The 21,437-nt window shown below is 48.6% G+C and overlaps 1 protein-coding gene across 1 annotated transcript; it reads left to right on the forward strand.

Annotated features, from left to right (window-relative positions):
* Positions 1–6,663: 6,663 nt before the first annotated feature.
* LOC130868432 (transcription factor SPT20 homolog) lies at positions 6,664–13,827 on the forward strand. The gene is made up of 2 exons (XM_057760659.1): positions 6,664–7,942; positions 13,706–13,827. Exons 1-2 carry the CDS (start codon positions 6,664–6,666, stop codon positions 13,825–13,827), a joined length of 1,401 nt encoding a protein of 466 aa, XP_057616642.1.
* Positions 13,828–21,437: the final 7,610 nt, after the last annotated feature.

Consider the following 21,437-nt stretch of genomic DNA (forward strand, 5'->3'; position numbering starts at 1 on the left):
TCTAACTAACTCTTACATATTAAATTAACCCTTTTTTATTATTTTGTATTTTATCATAAGGCTCATGATTTACCAGTAAGGTTCTGCCGACAGCTGGTATCTTTCTCCTTTGGCAGTTACATGGCATCTCTTTGACTCTGCCTACACTCTCTCTATATCTCTGTTCGGATTTCTTGCCTGGCTTTACTCTACTAAACTGAAACAGCTTCTTTAATAACCAATGGTAATAAAACATATTCATAGTATACAGAGGGGAATCCCACATCAAAAAGCAAAATTTAAAAAAAAAAAACTATCCAAGCCTTTAGTTAGCTTCAGTTCACATCTGGAAATTTTTATTTATTTATTTATTCATTATGTATACAATATTCTGTCTGTGTGTATGTCTGCAGGCCAGAAGAGGGCACCAGACCTCATTACAAATGGTTGTGAGCCACCATGTGGTTGCCGGGAATTGAACTCAGGACCTTTGGAAGAGGTCTTAAGCACTGAGCCATCTCTCCAGCCCCAACATATGGAAATTTTTAAAAAGAGAAACAATGATAAAAAGAAAAGAAAATAGGAGGCTGGAGAAATAGGTCAGTTGGTAGGGTACCTGTCTCATAAGCGTGAGGACCTGAGTTCAGCACCCCAGGACGCAGGTAAAAAAAAAAAGCCAGATATGGCCTAGTACAACTGCAGTGATCAGGCAGATCCTTAATGCTCAATGGCCAGCCAGGTTAACCAACTGGGGAGCACAATACTTAGTGAGAGATACAGTCTCATAAGATAAGGTAGAGAGCGATTCAGGAAGACATCCAGTATTGACCTCTGCCCTCCTTATACATGCACACACATGTGTACACACACCTGCACACACACACACACATACAGTGTACACACACACACTTTATACATATACATATACCAAAAACAGAAAGGAAACCAGAAAGGCCCTCTGTGATGTTCCAGAAGTGTTGTCCATCTTCGCAAGGATAACCAGGGAGCTAGAAAATCACTCTTTTTTTTTTTACACGCTTGTTTATTGGTTTGCTTTTTATTTGTGGTACTGGTGATGGCTGATTTGTTTTGTTTTCCCTTACTATGGGTTGAGTCTAGGGCCTTGTCTGTGCTTAGGCAAGTGAAATCCAAAAATTTTATACCCAGCCCTACGAAACCACTATCTGTTGCTTAACACCAGTCATTTCAAAGAAACTCAGGCAAAGTTTTTTTAAAATTATTCTTTTAATTTTGACTGATTCTTTGTGAATCTCACATCATGCATTCTGATCCTACACGTCTCCCTATCCTCTAGGATCTGCCCTCTGCCCTGGCAAACCCCCTCCCCCTAATAAACAAAATTTAAAAGAAAAACCAAAACAAAGGAAATGAAAGGAAAAGGAGAAGAATCTTGGTGTGGAAGCTATAGTGTGGCCCTGGGAGTCCCACATTTTACCGTTTGTCCAGTCATCTTTTCTTGTAAGTGTTCACTGCCATGAGTCATTGGTCTGGTTGGAGGTCTCTGGCTTCTGCTGCCCTGTAGATACTGGGCCCCACTGGGACTCCTCTTGCATATTCTGTTGTCCTGTGTCATTGAGGTCCTGTATCTTTGGATCAACAGGTCTGGTCCCTTTACATACTCCAGCAATTCAAGTGGATGTTGGGGTAGGGTAATTCATAGCCCTGGTTCTGGGCCTGGGTGATAGCTGGGTTGGTCAGCCTGCCAGTTTTTCCTGATTACTGTAGGGGGCATACGAGGGGAGGCAGAGTCAGCTCTCCTGTGCACACACACACACAGAGTGAGCATGGTCAGCTCTAGTGTGCTCAGACAAAGAACTTTCAATCTAACCAAATATAATGTATCTATGATGATTTATAACAATCACAATTCCTACTGATTTTTTTTGGGGGGGGAGGGGTTGAGACAGGGTTTCTCTGTAGCTTTGGAGACTGTCCAGGTACTAGCTCTGTATACCACCAGACTGCTCTTGAACTCACAGAAATCCTTCTGTCTTTGCCTCCCGAGTGCTGGGATTAAAGCCGTGTGCCACTGATTTTTTAAAAACCATTATGATAGTGCAGCACTCCTTAGGCAGAGATACACAGATCTCTGTGAGTTTGAGGTCAAACTGATCTACATGTTGAGTTCCAGGCCAGCCAGGGCTGTACAGTGAGACTCTGTCTCAAAAAAAAACAAATAAACCAAAAAAGTATTTATTATAAATCTGCCTACTTCTGGGACTTCACAAACTTATCTTGGATTCTTGTTGTTATAGGTAATTTAGAGAATCTAAACATCTGTCAAAAAAGAACTGGCAAATTTCAAGGCAACAAAAGGATTGGAAAATGAGATTCTATAAATAGTCAAAGAAATTTAACATCATAAAAAAGAAAGAGAGAACGAGAGAGATAGAAAAAGAAAGAAAGAAAGAAAGAAAGAAAGAAAGAAAGAGAAAGAAAGAAAGAAAAGGAAAGAAAGAAAAGGAAAGAAATAAAGAGAAAAGCTGGGGTTGGAGAGATGGCTCAGCAATTACGAGCACTGGTTGCTCTTCCAGAGAACCTGGGTTCCATTTCCAGCACCCACCTGGCCACTCACAACCTCTGGAACTCCAGGCCCAAAGGGATCTGATGCCTTCTTCTGGCCTCCGAGGGTATTACACATGTGTGGTACAAAAACAAACACGTGGGCAAAAAACACCCTACACAAAATAATAATAAAAAGAAAAGAAAAACTAGAAACACATAGGAAAATAAAAGCTAAGTAGTTGTGAATAAGAATGCCACGTTACTCTGTCTCGGAAAAAAAAAAAGAGTGCCACGTTACTGGGCAGCGGTGGCGCACACCTTCAATCCCAACACTCAGGAGCAGAGGCAGGCGGATCTCTCTGAGGCCAGCCTGGTCTACAAGAGCTAGTTCCAGGACAACCAGGACTACACAGAGAAACCCTGTCACGAAAAACCAAAAAAAGAAGAAGAAGAAGAAGAAGAAGAAGAAGAAGAAGAAGAAGAAGAAGAAGAAGAAGAAGAAGAAGAAGAAGAAGAAGAAGAAGAAGAAGAAGAAGAAGAAGAAGAAGAAAGAACGCCTTGTTATGTGTCTAGCTGTATGAAAAGCCTGGGGCAGGAATAGAAAGAAGCCTTGTGATACTCACTCTTAGCATCCAGGCGAACCTGGCCACACCCGCTGAGGACCTTATAGGGTGCCTCACACCTGCTTGTTAGCAGGCAGTACCCTGTCCCTTTAAAAGGCGGAACTCTGCCTACCTCTCCCACTTCCTCCCCTTCGCCTTTCTCTCTCTACATCTCTCTTCCTCTCCCTTTCTCTTTCTCTCTCCCTTCCCTTCCCCAGTCCCTTTATCTCAATAAAACTCTCCACTTAAGTGCTGTCTACCTGGCATGTCTGTCCCTCACCGCCGTGGGTTCTCACCTGCCACGGTTTAGACCCACCAGCCGCAAAGGTCCCTCTTGCGCAGAATCGTATCACTCACACCAAGCATACAGTGACTCAACATGTATAAGGGTAAGGAAAGCTACCTAGGTGGACTTCTTTAGGTATGCCAAATGGGTATCAGAAGCAGCCTAAACAATGCAGACAATAGATTCCAAATACAGATTTGTTTGTTTGTTTCAAGACAGGGTTTCTCTGTGTAACAGTCCTGACTGTCCTGGAGCTCACTTTGTAGACCAGGCTGTTCTCGAACTCACGGAGGACTTGCCTGCCTTTGCCTCCCGAGTGCTAGGATTAAAGATGCGGGCCACCACAAATTTTTTTTACAGACACAGTCTCACTGGAGGGTGGTAGCAGCGCATGCCTGTAGTCTCAGAGGTAGACGCAGGTGGATCTCTGAGTTCGAGGCGAGAGAGAGAGAGAGAGAGAGAGAGAGAGAGAGAGAGAGGGGGGGGGGGGGAGGGAGGGAGGGAGAGAAGGGAGGGAGGGAGAGGGGGGAGGGAGGGAGAGGGGGGAGGGAGGGAGAGAAGAAAAAAACACAGTCTCACTATGTACCCTCAGGTGACTTGTACGACCAGGCCAGCCTCAAACTGGTATGTATGCCAGGCTGGCCTCGAACTACCAGAGATCTGTCTGCCTCTTCCTCCCATAGATTGGTTCTTAAAGGGCCCACCCAGACAAATAAAATGGTGCATGATGACTCTGCAAGTTGTTCTCCTGTGTGAAATGGTGGATATCGAAACTGTAACAAAAAAAAAATTTGCTACGCACGCTCAAGCGTCCTCGTGCCTTTCACTTTACGTTGCCTAGACAGCAAGAGACCGCCCCCAAAACCTTCCCGCCTCTCCAGCGGAAACAGGGCGGGCCTGGAAAGGAAGTTTGAAAAGGGACCCGCCTACCCAGGAGGCTTTATAAGGAGGGCGAGACGCGCGCCAGCAGCATTCAGCGTGTGGGAGGCAACGGCTACTGAGGAAGGCGACGCGGCAAGCTTGCTGCTCGGCAAGCTTGCTGCTCGTCAGCCCCGTCAGCCCTGCACCTCCATTTCCAGCACAGAGCGCACCAGACCGACCCACCAGCAGTGAGCGACGATGACGAGCGCCAAAGGTATGGATGCTTTTAAAAACTTGAAAAATTTGCCGGGCTGAGGTGGCGCCCGCCCTTTAACCCCAGCCCTCAGGAGGCAGAGGTAGGCGAATCTCCGTGAGTCCGAGGCCAGCCCGGTCCAGGGCAGCTTTTCCACCACAGAGCGCACCAGGCCGACACACCGGCAGTGAGCGACGATGACGAGCGCCAAAGGTATGGATGCTTTTAAAAACTTGAAAAATTTGCCGGGCAGAGGTGGCGCCTTTTAATCCCAGCCCTCAGGAGGCAGAGGCAGGCAAATCTCTGTGAGTCCGAGGCCAGCCTGGTCCAGGGCAGCTTTTCCACCACAGAGCGCACCAGGCCGACACACCGGCAGTGAGCGACGATGACGAGCGCCAAAGGTATGGATGCTTTTAAAAACTTGAAAAATTTGCCGGGCTGAGGTGGCGCCTGCCCTTTAACCCCAGCCCTCAGGAGGCAGAAGTAGGCGAATCTCCGTGAGTCCGAGGCCAGCCTGGTCCAGGGAAGCTTTTCCACCACAGAGCACACCAGGCCGACACACCGGCAGTGAGCGCCAAAAGTACGGATGCTTTTGTAAACACTTGGAGAATTTTTCCGGGTGGTGGTGCACGCCTTTAACCCCAGACCTCGGGAGGCAGAAGTAGGCGAATCTCTGTGAGTCCGAGGCCAGCCCGGTCCAGGGCAGCTTTTCCACCACAGAGCGCACCAGGCCGACACACCGGCAGTGAGCGCCAAACGTAAGGATGCTTTTAAAAACTTGCAAAATTTTTCCAGGCGGTGGTGGCACCCTTTAAACCCAGCACTCGGGAGGCAGAAGTAGGCGAATCTGTGAGTTCGAGGCCAGCCCGGTCCAGAACACCTTTTCCACCACAGAGCACACCAGGCCGACACTACAACAGTGAGCACCAAAGGTATGGATGCTTTTTTAAAAACTTGGAGAATTTTTCCGGGTGGTGGTGGCGCCCTTTAACCCCAGCACTCGGGAGGCAGAAGTAGGCGAATCTCTGTGAGTCCGAGGCCAGCCCGGTCCAGGGCAGCTTTTCCACCACAGAGCGCACCAGGCCGACACACCGGCAGTGAGCGCCAAACGTAAGGATGCTTTTAAAAACTTGCAAAATTTTTCCAGGCGGTGGTGGCACCCTTTAAACCCAGCACTCGGGAGGCAGAAGTAGGCGAATCTGTGAGTTCGAGGCCAGCCCGGTCCAGAACACCTTTTCCACCACAGAGCACACCAGGCCGACACTACAACAGTGAGCACCAAAGGTATGGATGCTTTTTTAAAAACTTGGAGAATTTTTCCGGGTGGTGGTGGCGCCCTTTAACCCCAGCACTCGGGAGGCAGAAGTAGGCGAATCTCTGTGAGTCCGAGGCCAGCCCGGTCCAGGGCAGCTTTTCCACCACAGAGCGCACCAGGCCGACACACCGGCAGTGAGCGCCAAACGTAAGGATGCTTTTAAAAACTTGCAAAATTTTTCCAGGCAGTGGTGGCACCCTTTAAACCCAGCACTCGGGAAGCAGAAGTAGGCGAATCTGTGAATTCGAGGACAGCCTGGTCCAGAACACCTTTTCCACCACAGAGCACACCAGGCCGACACTACAACAGTGAGCGCCAAAGGTATGGATGCTTTTTTAAAAACTTGGAGAATTTTTCCGGGTGGCGGTGGCGCCTGCCTTTAACCCCAGTACTCAGAAGGCAGAAGTAGGCGATTCTGTGTTGAGTTCAAGGCCAGCCTGGTCTACCTGGTCTACAAGAGCTAGTTCCAGGATAGTTAGGGCTGTTACACAGAAAACCCTGTCCTGAAAACGAAAAAAAAAAAAAACTTGCAAATTTTAATGTAGCTCTTGGTTTCTTTGGCTTGTCTTCGCGGTTAAGTCAGGGTCTCTCGGTGCAGCCCAGACTGGTTTGCCCATGCCTAATCCCCCAGAATCTAATCCCCCAAAATACAGTACAGGAATTGGCAGCATCTGCATCACACCAGCGGGAGGCAGGTTTCTTGGGGTCTGTATTAAATTCAAAGCGTACACTCCTATACAGAGTTGTAAAGTTTTGCCTCACAGTTGATAGAACTGCCATGATTTCTACCTGTTTGCCAATACTTTTTGTTTTTCTTTAAGGGCCCCGATTTTCTATTAGGATGGAACAAACTTTACAGGACACTTTGGAGGGGGCTGATGAGACTGTCCAGCAGCAACCCCCTTCGACGAGACCCGAAAAATCTCTTCAGGAAAAACTGTACAACATTTATGTGCAGGAGTGTGAAAAGGAGCCAGAAGCAGAGGGCCTTCGAAGCAATGTCAACTTGCTAGAGAAGCTTATGAAGAGAGAGCCATTGCCATGTTTAGTGGTCAGCCTGTACCCAGAAAACCAGGGCTATTCTCTCATGCTCAAGGATAGAGATGGAGTCCTTATAGAGCCCTATCCAGGGCCGTATGTAGGACAGAAACTGCTTGAATATTTGGATGCTGAAGAGTTACCTTCTTTTCTGATTGATATCCTGGGAAAGTCTCCTGTGAATGTTTTTCACGGTGGCTGTGTCATAGCAGAAATCCGAGACTACAGGCAGTGCGGTGACATCTACCCTCCCGAGGAGCCTGCTGCAGAGGCTGCTGTGTCCTCTCCTGCTTGCCAAGTCCGGCATATTCTCTTACGTCCAACGATGCAGTCTCTAGTAAGTGATGTCGAGTCCATAACAAGTGACAGCAGTCAGTGGACCCAGGAAGAAAAACAGGAGCTTGAGAGCCAACTGACCTCAGCTACAGCAGAGCCACTGTGTCTGGATCCTTCTGTTGCTGTCACCTGCACGGCCAACAAATTGCTGTTTAATGAGCAGAAGATGAACACTAGCCCCATGCGGCAATGCTTCAAGAGGCATGCATGCCCCTCTCTGGATCAAGAGGAGGTACCATCTGGGTGTTCTTGTCCCCCTGACTTAACGACAACGACTCCTTGCAAAAAGCAGGCAAAAATAAGGCCAGATAACCCATCTGACCTGCAGATTGATGGAACAGAAACATGCAACCAGAGTCTCTGTGAACTGACTGTGCCTTCAGAGATGGACATGGAGAGCTTTATTAAAGAGTTGCTATCTCTGCCCTTTGATGAGACTGAACCAACCGTCTCAGCAATTCCTGAGGTAAAATATGATTGTATGTTTGATTGTGAGGATGACAGTCAGCTATGGGATATGAATGCAGATATCATGGAGTGCCTTAATATGCTTTTCTCTGAGGAAATAGAGCCACTTCCAGAGAGCAGCAGTGCTAACCCCATGTCTCTCCCTCCTGTGGCCCTGGGTGATTATTCAGATGATTTCCTGACAGGGATAAACACTGAGCCTAAGAAGACAGTGCCTATGTGCCAGGAGGCTGTCCAGAGCCAAGCTAGTTGCCCCAGCAAGATGCCACAGGGGTCCAGTAGCTCAGTCTGTCCTCCTCAGCCCACCCCAGGGAAGAAGGGGCCTTGTAGCTCAGTCTGTCCTCCTCAGCCCACCCCAGGGAAGAAGTGGTCTTGTAGCTCAGTCTGTCCTCCTCAGCCCGCCCCAGGGAAGCAGTGGCCTAGTAGCTCAGTCTGTCCTCTTCAGCCCACCCCAGGGAAGAAGTCTTGTAGCTCAGTCTGTCCTCCTCAGCCCGCCCCAGGGAAGCAGTGGCCTAGTAGCTCAGTCTGTCCTCTTCAGCCCACCCCAGGGAAGAAGTCTTGTAGCTCAGTCTGTCCTCCTCAGCCCGCCCCAGGGAAGCAGTGGCCTTGTAGCTCAGTCTGTCCTCCTCAGCCCGCCCCAGGGAAGCAGTGGCCTAGTAGCTCAGTCTGTCCTCCTCAGCCCGCCCCAGGGAAGAAGCGGCCTAGTAGCTCAGTCTGTCCTCCTCAGCCCACCCCAGGGAAGAAGTCTTGTAGCTCAGTCTGTCCTCCTCAGCCCGCCCCAGGGAAGAAGTCTTGTAGCTCAGTCTGTCCTCCTCAGCCCGCCCCAGGGAAGCAGTGGCCTAGTAGCTCAGTCTGTCCTCCTCAGCCCGCCCCAGGGAAGAAGTCTTGTAGCTCAGTCTGTCCTCCTCAGCCCGCCCCAGGGAAGCAGTGGCCTAGTAGCTCAGTCTGTCCTCTTCAGCCCACCCCAGGGAAGAAGTCTTGTAGCTCAGTCTATCCTCCTCAGCCCGCCCCAGGGAAGCAGTGGCCTTGTAGCTCAGTCTGTCCTCCTCAGCCCGCCCCAGGGAAGAAGTCTTGTAGCTCAGTCTGTCCTCCTCAGCCCGCCCCAGGGAAGAAGTGGTCTTGTAGCTCAGTCTGTCCTCCTCAGCCCGCCCCAGGGAAGCAGTGGCCTAGTAGCTCAGTCTGTCCTCCTCAGCCCGCCCCAGGGAAGAAGTCTTGTAGCTCAGTCTGTCCTCCTCAGCCCGCCCCAGGGAAGCAGTGGCCTAGTAGCTCAGTCTGTCCTCTTCAGCCCACCCCAGGGAAGAAGTCTTGTAGCTCAGTCTATCCTCCTCAGCCCGCCCCAGGGAAGCAGTGGCCTTGTAGCTCAGTCTGTCCTCCTCAGCCTGCCCCAGGGAAGCAGTGGCCTTGTAGCTCAGTCTGTCCTCCTCAGCCCGCCCCAGGGAAGAAGCGGCCTAGTAGCTCAGTCTGTCCTCCTCAGCCCACCCCAGGGAAGAAGCGGCCTTGTAGCTCAGTCTGTCCTCCTCAGCCTGCCCCAGGGAAGCAGTGGCCTTGTAGCTCAGTCTGTCCTCCTCAGCCCACCCCAGGGAAGAAGCGGCCTTGTAGCTCAGTCTTTCCTCCTCAGCCCGCCCCAGGGAAGCAGTGGCCTTGTAGCTCAGTCTGTCCTCCTCAGCCTGCCCCAGGGAAGCAGTGGCCTTGTAGCTCAGTCTGTCCTCCTCAGCCCACCCCAGGGAAGAAGCGGCCTTGTAGCTCAGTCTGTCCTCCTCAGCCCGCCCCAGGGAAGCAGTGGCCTTGTAGCTCAGTCTGTCCTCCTCAGCCCGCCCCAGGGAAGCAGTGGCCTAGTAGCTCAGTCTGTCCTCCTCAGCCCGCCCCAGGGAAGCAGTGGCCTTGTAGCTCAGTCTGTCCTCCTCAGCCCGCCCCAGGGAAGAAGCGGCCTAGTAGCTCAGTCTGTCCTCCTCAGCCCGCCCCAGGGAAGAAGTCTTGTAGCTCAGTCTGTCCTCCTCAGCCCACCCCAGGGAAGAAGCGGCCTAGTAGCTCAGTCTGTCCTCCTCAGCCCGCCCCAGGGAAGAAGTCTTGTAGCTCAGTCTGTCCTCCTCAGCCCGCCCCAGAGAAGAAGCCCAAGGCCATTCTAGTGCCATTGTTAGTCTTAGAGAACAAAAGCAAAACTTCTCTACCGGTGTCACTGGCCCCCATATCGAGACAGGGCCCCTCATCTCTCAGGTCCGTCACACCAGAGGCCAGGCGAGACCCTCCACCTGCTCCTCAAGCAGTCAGGGTGGTTCAGCAGACCACTGTGGGAATGAGCAGAGTTAACACTGTTCCTCCAGCTGGCCAACCCAGTGCTAGGTCATCAGAAAACAACCCCAAGATCCAGCCCCCCACTTGGACCACTCGTGTGAGCGTGATCCATTTGGTAAGGTCTGCTGTGGTGGGTAATTCAACCCAGGTCCCAGTCCGCCCCACTAGCGCCCCAGCTGCTGAGGGAACCAGTCATAATAGCCACATTCCAACCAGAGAACAGCTACCTGGGCCAGCACAGCATACTGCGAGGCTACCTATACAACTCATTATAAATAACACAACAAATTCCATAAGTGTAAGGGTTCCCCCTGGCTCTCTCATTTTGCACCCAGAGCCTCAGAAGCCATCCCAGGGACCACTGCAATTTCTACAGCAGATATATATACTGATTCCAAAACAGCGGCAACCACCCAGCGCCCCTGTCCCTCAACAGGCACAGCCAGGGCCAGCAGCTTCCTCCCAAGGGTCTAATCCTCAGCAGGTGTCCTTGCCAGCTCAGCAAACTAGTTGCCTTAACAGTGAGGGGCCCAGAGTGGTTCAACAGACCCAGACGTCTGTGGTGTGTCAGGTGGGCTCCACCCCACAGAGCCACAGGCAGAATGTTCGGACCCTGGGCTTCCGGGTCTCTGTTACCGTGGTCCAGCAGGGGCAGAGACAGGGGCAGACCCAGAATGTGCATGTGAGAATCATACCACGCATAGTGACTGTGTCCAGAGCAGACATTCGGAACTCTGCACATGGGAATGCAGCTAGCGAACCCAGTGAGAGAGGAACGGGAGGGCAACCAAAGCCCCCAAGGTCCTGAGTCTTACTTCTCTGTAAAATATACCAGCATTGAGCTAAATCATCCCTAGTTTTTATTTTATTGTTGGTGTTTGGAATGTGTCTGTATGTGACTCTTTAAAATGCAAAAGTAAAAAGCTCAATGCCCAAGTTTTGCATAGAAACAGAGAAAGGATTTTAAAACCTAGGACTGTTTTGCTTGTTTTGCTCCTTGCATTTGATAAAGGGATGTTTATTGTAGTGTCCCAGTGTGAATCCACATCCGAAATTTGTTATCTTTAGTAATTCCAGATTGTCATTTAGATAAACATTCAAAGTGCAGTCATAAGGGACTGGACAAATGGCTCCGCAGTTAAGAGTACTTGCCGCCCTTTCAAGGGCTGGAGTTTGCTTTCCAGCCCCCACTTCAGTCACCTCCAGCTCCAGAAATTCTGACAGACACTTTTCTGGCCTCTGAGGGGGGACACATGCATGTGTCCCTCTCACACAAATAGAATTGAAAAATAAAATAGCTGAAGCGATGGCTTAGTGCTTAAGAAAATGTGTAGCTTTGCAGAGGAGCAGGATTTAGTTCTTTGTACCGACATGGTGGCTCACAACCAACTGGAAGTCCAGTGCCAGGAGATATGATGCCCTCTTCTTAGCTGCATGGGCACCAGGTACCTACATGGTGCGCATACATATGCTGGTGAAACTCTCAAGCACATAAACTTCATATGTTTTTTAATTGCAACAATATACTTTAAGTTCATAACTTAGCAATAATTGAGAGGCTTATTGAAAAGGATGATTAAAAACAAACACACATTTTGCTGTTTTAACAAAAAATTTGGAATGAGTTTTGTCTTAAATGACTTTTTTTCTCACCACCCCCGCCCGCCCCTCTCCCCAGCAAAAACAGGGTTTTTCTGTGTAGCCATGGCTGTCCTGGAACTCACTCTGTAAACCAGGCCCGTTTTAAGCTCACAGAAATCCTCCTGCCTCTGCCTCACCCTCCCCCCACCCCGAGTGCTGGGATTAAAGGTATGCCTACCCCACCACTGTTGAGGCTGTTTTAACAATTTTACAGTCACAGCTCAGTATTAGAAAGCGCAGTCCCAATGCTGTGCCGCGTTCTTCTAGAACTAATTTGTTTTCGGAACTGAAACGCTGCACCCCTTAACCATAAAATCCCCCATTTCCTGTCCCCCACCCCTGGCTGCTTATGCCTCCAGGAGTCTGAGTGCTCCCAGTACCTCACATGTGTGGAACCATGAGGTGCCTATTATATCAGACAGCCTTTTTCACTTGGCATGATGTCCCCAAGGCTCGTGCATGTTGTGCCTTGTGACAGATTTGTAAAAATTATTTTCCTGTTAAATCTGTAAGGAGCTGACTTGGGAACCAGGAGAAATGTCTTTCAGGAGAACTTAGTTTGTACTTCTTAGTTTAAGAGGCCTGCGTGCAGCATCTGAAATGCGATTGCTGCAAGCACGCTGGGAAAAACTAATCCCAAAGGAGACCAGAACAAAGGAAAGTCGTCACACTGAAATGTGTCTGCCCTAGACAGGCACCCTGTGCAAGGGAGTCCGCGGCAGATTTGTTTATGACCGGCCCAGCCTTCGGAAGGTTTCCCAGCACTCGGGGCTCTGGCCAGCCCCAGCTCTCCTCCAGACCCTGCCCCTGGCCTGGAAGAGGCAGTCTGGGATGGCTTGCTGTGGTGCTCCTTGGGAGGCCGTTTACCTATTTTAGAACATTCTAGGATACTTGCACCAAGGGAATAAGCACTTGGAAATTCCATTTACTGCTCTGCTTCTCCACTGCCCACAGCCTTCTGAGCTGTAAAGTGGACTCTCCTCCTCCTCTTCCTCCTCCCCCTCCCCCCTCTTTCCTCCCCCTCCTGCTCTGCTTCCTCCCCCTCCTCCCCCTTCCTCTCCCCTACTCCTCCTCCCCCTCCTCTTCCCCCTCCTCCCCCTCTTCCCCTTCCCCCCTCCCCCTCTCCTCCTTCCCCCCTCCCACTTCCTCTCCCCTCCTCCTCCTCCCACTCCCCCCTTCTCCACCTCTTCCCCTCTCCCCCTTCCCCCTCCCCTTTTCCCCCTCCTCCCCGTGGCCCGCCCCCCCCTCTCCCCCCCCCCCCCCCCGTTATCCTTCCTCAGTTGTTCAGCTCATTTCAGTTTTCCTGTTTCAATGACCTGAACTGCTCCATCTCTTTGATCTGTTCCCTTCAGAGAGTCGAGGTGTGCTGGGCTGGAGAGATGGCCTGGCCGGTAAAGGCTAGGCTCACATCCAAAACAAGAGAGTCAAGGGGTGATCAGTTCTGTAGGGTTACCCACACCAAGGTAACATTTCCGTTACCGTGATCCTTTTCGCATTTATGACATTGGCAGCGCTGTGCAGTCAGCCCCTCTGTCTGTATCCCAACCATGCTCGGCACTTCAAAAGAAGTCCTGGGCCTCTTAGGCACTAAGGGGGAAGGCTTCCTCCCCTCCCCCCAGCCACTGGCAACCACCACTTTGCTTTGTGGCCCTATAGATTTAATTGTTCTTAGTGTTTATAGTGTATGAATTATACAGTGTTTTGTACAACGTTGTACATTTGTGTCTGCCTTTTTGCCTGGCATGTGTTTGATGTGTATTCATCTTGTATTATGCACCAGCACTTGGAGCCTCTTTGGCACAGTCCCTGTGTATGGCCTGACCTGTTTATCCATGTTTGGGCTGTTACCATCTTTTGGCTGCTGTGGGTAGTGGTGCTGCCATCATTCAGGCACAGGTGTTATTTTGCTGTTTGTTTTGTTCCTTTGTAACTCTTAAGGATAATCTGCCTACATGAAGTCTGCCTTTGTACGGGCACATGTATGTTTGTTTGCCTTTTGCCCTAAGAAGTGGAAACACGGCCTGTCCATTCTGAAAGAGAATAGTGAAGGGACGGTGATGGCACTGGCATAAACCGTGCTGGGGTTCCGCTGTTGCTCTTCAACAAAGATTTGGCCTCCTCCAAGCACGCTGGTTCCAGTGGCCACCAGAGTGACAGCGAGCAGACGGGAGCATCCTGGACAACGCCAGGAGTGGAGCCTGCACTTGAAAGAAGTGACATGGTCCAGTGAGCAGTTTCAAAGGACTTAGCTCAGCCTCTGAGTCCAGCAGATCTGACCTCAGTGTGCTGTCAGTTTTGGTGTCCTTCCTCCCTTTGCTCTGTAACCGGTCCATTCAGGTACAATAAGCAGAATGTTTTGCTTGAGAGATGTGTCCTTTGTTTTCAGACAGGCAAATAAATTCATCTTTGTTTCTAATTTCCATTTAGTGCATCTGTTTGTTTCCCTCCAGCGATCTCCATTGTGGTGACAATTTGTCTCTATCCAGGATCCTATCCCCATATTTCTTACCTCTCAACTAGCAGCAATATAGATATTTGTCTTTGCTGAATGAAGCTGGCTTTGCTGGAAGTCACCAGGTCACCCTGTTGGTTAGAGAAAGGTGAGTCTTACCGGTAATGGACCCAATGGTCTTTGTCATTTTTTTTTTTTGAGATTATAATATGAGTACATTTTCCCCTTCCCTTCTAAACCTCCCATATACCCCTCCTTGCTCTCTTTCAAGTTCATGGCCTCTTTTTTCATTAATTGTTACTATATACTGATTTGTATATGTGTGTATATTCTTATATAAATACAAACCTGCTCAGCCTATATAATGTATAATATTGCTTGCCTATTGCCGACCACTTGGTATTGGATAACCAATTGGTGTGCTCCTCCCTGGGGAAGACTATTTCCCCCACTCTCAGCATTCCTAAGTTACCTGTGGCTCTTTGTGTAGGATTGAGACCTTATGTGTTAATAGTGGGGTCTTTATTGCATTTTTTATTTGTGTGTGTGCACACATGCGTATGTAGCAGCCACAGTGACCATGGGGCAGTCAGAGGACAACATGTGGGAATCAGTTCTCTCCTTGCACTTGTGTGTTCCACGGTTCAAAGTCGGATCATCAGGTTTGGCAGCAAGGGCTTTTTCCTTCCCTGCTGAGCCACTTCACTGGTCTCACCGGGGTGTTTCAAATAGATATCCTTTTTGGTAGAATCGAATACAACAGTCTTGCGTGTTAAGGATGTCCATATATCATCTGAAAGAAACTACTCAGTTGCTTGAAACCCCTAAGCCATGAAATATAGGATGCATCCACCCCTTTGCCCATTCTCAGTATGTGGAAGGCCCAGTTTGGTTTAATATGTTTTCACCGCATCCTCGCAGGATCCCCATAAAATTAAGAGGAAGCAAGGCGGCAGCCCAAATCATGTGCTCAGCGTTACCCAGCTGAGGAGCCAGAACCCAGATTTGGACTCAAGCCTCCTGGGGCCAAATCCTATTCTTTCCTACACCATTCTCTCCACTGCCTCACTAATGGCAAGCCTGGCAGAATTTTGGTTTTTTATTTTGTTTTTGTTTTTGTCTGTTTGTTTGTTGTTTTTGTTTTTGGAGACAGGGTTTCCCTCTGTAACAGCCCTGGCTGTCCTGGAACTCACTTGTAGGCCAGGCTGGTCTTGAATTCACAGAGCTCCGCTGGCTTCTGACTCTTGAGTGCTGGGACTAAAGTATACCAGAGCTGTTCTTTTCAAATAGTTATCACCCAGGCTCATCCGGCCAACCTGAAGAATTGGGCTTTTAACTGATAAGAGCGCAGGGGACTTAATCGCAGACCAGATCTTTTTTAAAAAACCATGTTATTTTACATACGAATCCCAGTTTCCTCTCTCTCCTGTCCCCCCACCCCACCCCACCCCCGCACCTCCCCTTCCTGTCACCTTCTCTCCACCCCGCCCCCCATCCACTTCTCGGAGAGGGTGAGGCCTTGCCGGGCAGTGGTGGCACACACCTTTAATCCCAGATCTTGGGAGGCTGAGGCAGGTGGATCTCTGAGTTCGAGACCAGCCTGGTCTACAAGAGCTAGTTCCAGGACAGGCTCCAAAAGCTACAGAGAGACCCTGTCTCAAAAAACCAAAAAAAAGAGGGGGGTGGATGAGGCCTCCCATGGGGAGTCAAGAAAGGGTGTCACATCACTTGAGGCAGTCTTAAAGGGTATGTTAAGTCACACACACACACACACACACACACACACACACACACGGTAAGATTGCACTTGGGTAAATATGCGTTAGATGTACCTGTTAGGATAATTTTGGTTGTAGAGAAGCCATTTGGGTTTAAAACTGGTGGAAACATCCTAATCCAGAGATCCAGCTTGGTTTCTGTGAGGCAGGGTCTCTCGCTGAACCTGGAGCATGTGGTTTCTTCTAGTTTGGCGGTAGGTTGACAGACGGCAGCCCCAGAGAGCCTCCTGTCCGCTCCTGCCCCACGAGGAGTCTCCAGAGTGCTGCAAAGCACACCTGATTAGCTCCACGGTGCTGGCATCTGAACTCAGGGCCTCGTGGCTGTGCAATAATTTCTCCTAACCAACGTGCAGTTTCTCCACAGCAATATTTTTATTAAATTAAAAACATTTGAATGTGCTTTTTGGCATTCATGTCCTTTGCCAAGACTATTTAGTTCAGTTTTCTTATTGACTTGAATTAGATCTTTGCAAAGTATTTTAAAGACCTATTTACTACAATTGTTATTTTTTTCCCTCTGCTATTAAGTCTTGTTTATTGTGGCCCACTTTTATGATAAAGTTTTCTATATGGTTTAGTGTATGAGTTTTTCCTTTGTCAATCTAGATCGTATTTTATGCCTTGAGTCCTTTTTTACTCCTGAGATTTTTGCTTGAATTTACTAATGTTTCCCTCCAGTTATTTGTAGATTCCTATTTACGTTTAAATTTCTGATCCAAATAAAATGCTATCAATCTAAAAAAAATAGAATATGAAGTTCCAGATGTGATAGCTCACACTTGTAATGCCAGCATTCGAGAATCTGAGGTAGGACTGGTTGCCTGAGCTACAGATGAACGCGCAGTCTTGACCCAGCTCCACAAAATAGAACCACGAAGGGGCTAAGATTTTTATCCTGCTTAAAACACAAGTTAGCCTGCTATCGTTTCATGGATGCTGAAAGAAGACACAAGGATATCGGGTCAAGACAGGACTTTATTATTTATAATGTAGCAAGCAGCAGTGAGAGATAGGTTATTGATTCCTTTCTCCCTAAAGTCCCATGACGGCAACAGGAATATGGGCCCAGGTAAATGTTGCACACGCAGGGATGTGTGTCACAGCTGACCAATCCAAATGTAGGAAAGAGCAGTGCTTTTATTATTTTTTAGATTTGTTTATTTTACATGTTCAAGCATTTGCCTGAATGTATATCTGCACCACATGTGTGCCTGCAGGGGTCAGAAGGTAGCATCTGATCCCCTGGAACTAAAGTTACAGATGGCTGTGAGCCACTTTGTGGATGCTTGGAACTGAACCCCAGGCCTTCTCCAAAAGCAGCAAGATCTCTTAACTACTGGACCATCTCTCTCGTCCCAAGAAAGGAGAGTGTTTTAGAAGAGGTTGCAAAATGGTCTAAACCTGCTCTTGAAGGAGCTATTTTAGCCCTGAGCTCCATAAGGTTTTCCACTATACAAACTTCTAGAAAAGTAAGTTTAGGAACCTGGAGATGGCTCTGTACTGGTACCTCTTTCAGGGGTCCTCTGTCACCAGGCATGCATATGGTGTACATGCATACATGATGCAGGCGAACATTCATGGACAGGCAACTAAAGTAATTTGTTTTGGCTGCAGAGGTTGTTCGGTGGTTTGAGAGCCGCACTGCTTTTGCAGAGGACCTGAGTTTGGTTTCCAGCACCTCCACTGAACAGCTCACATCTGCCTGTAACTCCAACTCCATAGCATCCTCTTTTGGACTCTGTGGTCACTATAGGTACATGCACCTATACAGACACGCACACACAACTCAGGAATATTAAAATGCAATTTAAAAAAAGAATGGTGGACGGGGTGGGGATATAGCCCAGTCGTAGACTTCCCTAACTTGTGTGAAGCCCTGAGTAAGATCCCTAGTGCTAAAAGAAAAGCAGCCAAGCAAAAAAATGATGGAAGGAGGGGCGGGGGAGATAGCTCATTTGGTTAAAATGCTTGCCTAGCAAACATGAGGACCTGAATCCACATTAAAAGACAAACAACAACAAAAAACAGGCTTACTGATACACACTTGTAATCCCAGCACTGAGGAGGGTAAAGTCAGGAACATCCCTGGGGCTCCATGGCCAGCCAGCCTTGCCTATTTAGAAAGCTCTGGGCCAGTGAGGGACCCTGTCAAAAAGTGAGGTAGATGCTTCTAGAATAGTAATTCTCAACCTGTGGTTTGCAACACCTTGTCAAACCTCTATCTCCAAAAAATATTTACATTATGATTCATAACAATAGCAAAATTAACATGACGTAGCAACAAAAATAACTTTACTTTTGGGGGCTTGGGGAGTCACCCCAACATGAGTTTTATGATTTAAAAATGCTGGTGGGTCCCCGACAAAGCAACCGCGAGCCCGGCGGGTCCCGAGCGGGTCCCGTCGGCCAGCAGAGCAGCTAGTCCCAGGCTGAGACAGCGGCGGGGCTCCGGAGCCGTTGCAAATTCCCCAGGGGCCGTGAGGCGGCAGGCAGAAACATGGCGGGCGGGCGGGCAGGAGACAGAGACATGGATAGACACATGTAGAGTAATATTTAATATTTATTCACGGGGTTATGGAGGGGAAAGGGAGAAGGGGGGCAGAGAGAGAGAGAGATGGAAAGCGGGGGGGGGGCGGGAGGGGTGACGGGGGACACGGGACACGCGCGTGCCAGGAGGAGACAGAGACTCTAAGATGGCGCCGACGAGAGGTCAGGAGTCGCTTGGAGTGGGCGTGGCTTGCCTCTTAAAGAGACAGAAAACATAACCATGAGGAATTGCGTTAAAGGGTCACAGCATCAGGAAGGCTGAGAACCACTGATCTAGAGGAACCACAAAGTCGTCCCCTGGCCTTCGCATGCATTTGTGCACATTTGAGCACACACACATACCAACACACACATGTAAAACAATGACAGAAGGAGCGAGGTGGGGTGGCACAGGTGGCACAGGTCTGGAATCCCAGCATTGGAGGCAAGGAGGATCAGGAGTTCAAGGCTTGTCTGGGCTACGTGCAATCTTGCTTGAAAAAAAAAAATTAAAAGATAAAAAAGACAATGAAAGAGTACCTGCCTAGGACACATTAAGTTTGATTCCCCAGTAGTTCGAAAACTGGGGTACAGTTTAAGGAAAGAAGGGATTCTGACATAAATATCTGTCTTTAATAACCTGTCAGCTAAGCATATAGAGTATAAAGCAGAAAATCTAGGATCTAGTCTTTGAGGATGCCCACATTTACAGGTTGGGAGCTGAGAAAGAGTGACAAATAGAAGGGTGGGGGAGAGGTGGGAGGCTGGAGAGATTGTTCCATGCTTAAAACGCTTGCCTTGCAAACCTGAAAACCAGAGTTCAAAGGAGCCACAGAACCCACATACATACGGGGTGGCCATGCCAGCCTGCATAAAATTCCTGCCAAAACACTCGCTGGAGGAAGCCGGCGAGCCGTATCGAAGAGCTCTGGGTTTGATTGAGGGACCCTGCCTCGATGAATGAGGTGAAAACGTGACCAAGAATGATGCCCAATCTCAGCCTCGGGTCTCCACAAGCGCGTGTACACATGCTTATGCACGAACACACATAAACACATGTACACCACACACAAGTGAAAATGTAAGCACAAGATTGAGAAACGGTGTCCGTCCTCCGGCTCCATAGCCCCATCCCCACCCTACCCCGGCTACAGGGAAAGATAAGCGGAGCAACAGAGCTCCTACTGAGTTTCCAATCAGGCCCAGCTCTGGTCAGAAAGGACAGACAGTTCCCCTGCCTGTAGGGAGTTTTGTTGCAGTGAGCTTTGGCTGTTCTCCAGCATCTGTAATTTGCAACAGATTGTCATTGAGATGCGCAGGACTGAATGAAGTTCTTTTATCTAAATAGGAATTTTGTAGGTTTGGAGTGTGGTTAAGAAAAGAACAGCTGCCCAATGTATGGGTGACATTGTGAAACACACGGGAATGTGGAACTAGCAAGAGGGTGCCCATTATTTCCCATTAAGAGATCCAGTTAACATTCTCAGGCTTAAGATGTCTGCCTATGTTTAAAAAAATGCAATGTTTCTTACCCAATACAAGTTCCCCTTTCTTCTATGGCCTAATCAAGAATCTGTACTTACTAGAAAATTGTAGTGATAATTTTGGAGAATTCCCCTAATATCTATAGGAGTTACAACTGTTTAATATTGGCAAATGCGGTCCCTGTAGAGTGACTTGAAATGCGCAGAACGTTATTTTTCAGTCATGGCATCTCTCACAGTCAGTGTCTCTTGTAATGACACTCTCACTTTGCATACTGACTTTTTTCCATCACCACACACACACACACACACACACACCTTGTTTTCTGAAACAACATTGTGAAAGAAATATAACACACCTAACAAAATACATGGTGATCAATATGTCTCCTAAGTTTCTAACCCTCCCTATTGAAGGTTTTGCTGATGTTTATTTTTTTTAGATTTATTTATTTATTATGTATACAGTGTTCTGCCTACATTCATGCTTGCAGGCCAGGAGGGCACCAGATCTCATTACAGATGGTTGTGAGCCACCATGTGGTTGCTGGGAATTGAACTCAGGACCTTTAGACAAGCAGGTGGTGCTCTTAACCTCTGAGCCAGTTTATAACTAGAGGGTGGAAGGAAATTGGGACTGGAGAGTAAATGCAGCTATCCTTGAAATGGAGCAAGAGGAAAGATAAAGAGTCGCTGATGTCCCAACCACCTCTTCCCTGATTGATTGCACTTTGAGGGGGGTTGGTTTTGTGTTGGCGGTGGGGGGGGGTGTTAAGACAGGGTTTCTGTGTGTAACAGTCCTGGCTTTCCTGAAACTTGCTTTATAGACCAGGCTGGCCTCGAGCTCACAGAGGTCCACGTGACTCTGCCTCTGCCTCCCAAGTGCTGGGATTAAAAGTGTGAGCCACCACCCACCACTGCCCAGCTGACTGTGCTTTTTGAACTGAGTAGAATATTTGAAAATAGCTTACAGCATTCATTTCATTCAGGAATTCTTGTTATTGGGATTTTTTTCTCTTTTGCTATTTTTTTTGGGGGGGCTGCCATCCAGCTCCCAAACAAATCACACGGAGGCTTATTATTACTTATAAATGCCCGGCCTTGGTTTAGCTTGTTGCTAGCCAGCTTTTCTTAAATTATCCCACCTACCTTTTGCCTCTGGGATGTTTCCTTTTCTCACGTCTCTGTATGTTACTTTCACTCTTCCTCCATGGCTGGCTGTGTGACTCGGTGGCTGGCCTCTTCTTTTCTCACACTTGCTTCCTGAGCCCTTTTGATCTCCTATGTATTCTCTCTGCCCACCAGTTCCTCCTATCCCTTCTCCTGCCTTGCTATTGGCTGTTCCGCTCTTTATTAGACCATCGGGTGTCTTAGACAGGCAAAGTAACACAGCTTTACAGACTTAAACAAATGCAACATAAAAGAATGCAACCCATCTTTGCATCATTAAAACAAAAGTTCCACAGCATAAATCAATGTAACACATCTTAATATTCCACAATAGTTCTTCTGGCCAAAATTAATACAACCCAAATCTACCACCATGATACCCAGTGGTGTGGTCCTACCACAATCTGCAGTGCCATCTCTGGGAGCTCAG

The sequence above is a fragment of the Chionomys nivalis genome, chromosome X, assembly GCF_950005125.1.
Source record: "Chionomys nivalis chromosome X, mChiNiv1.1, whole genome shotgun sequence".
NCBI classification, from domain to species: Eukaryota; Metazoa; Chordata; class Mammalia; order Rodentia; family Cricetidae; genus Chionomys; species Chionomys nivalis.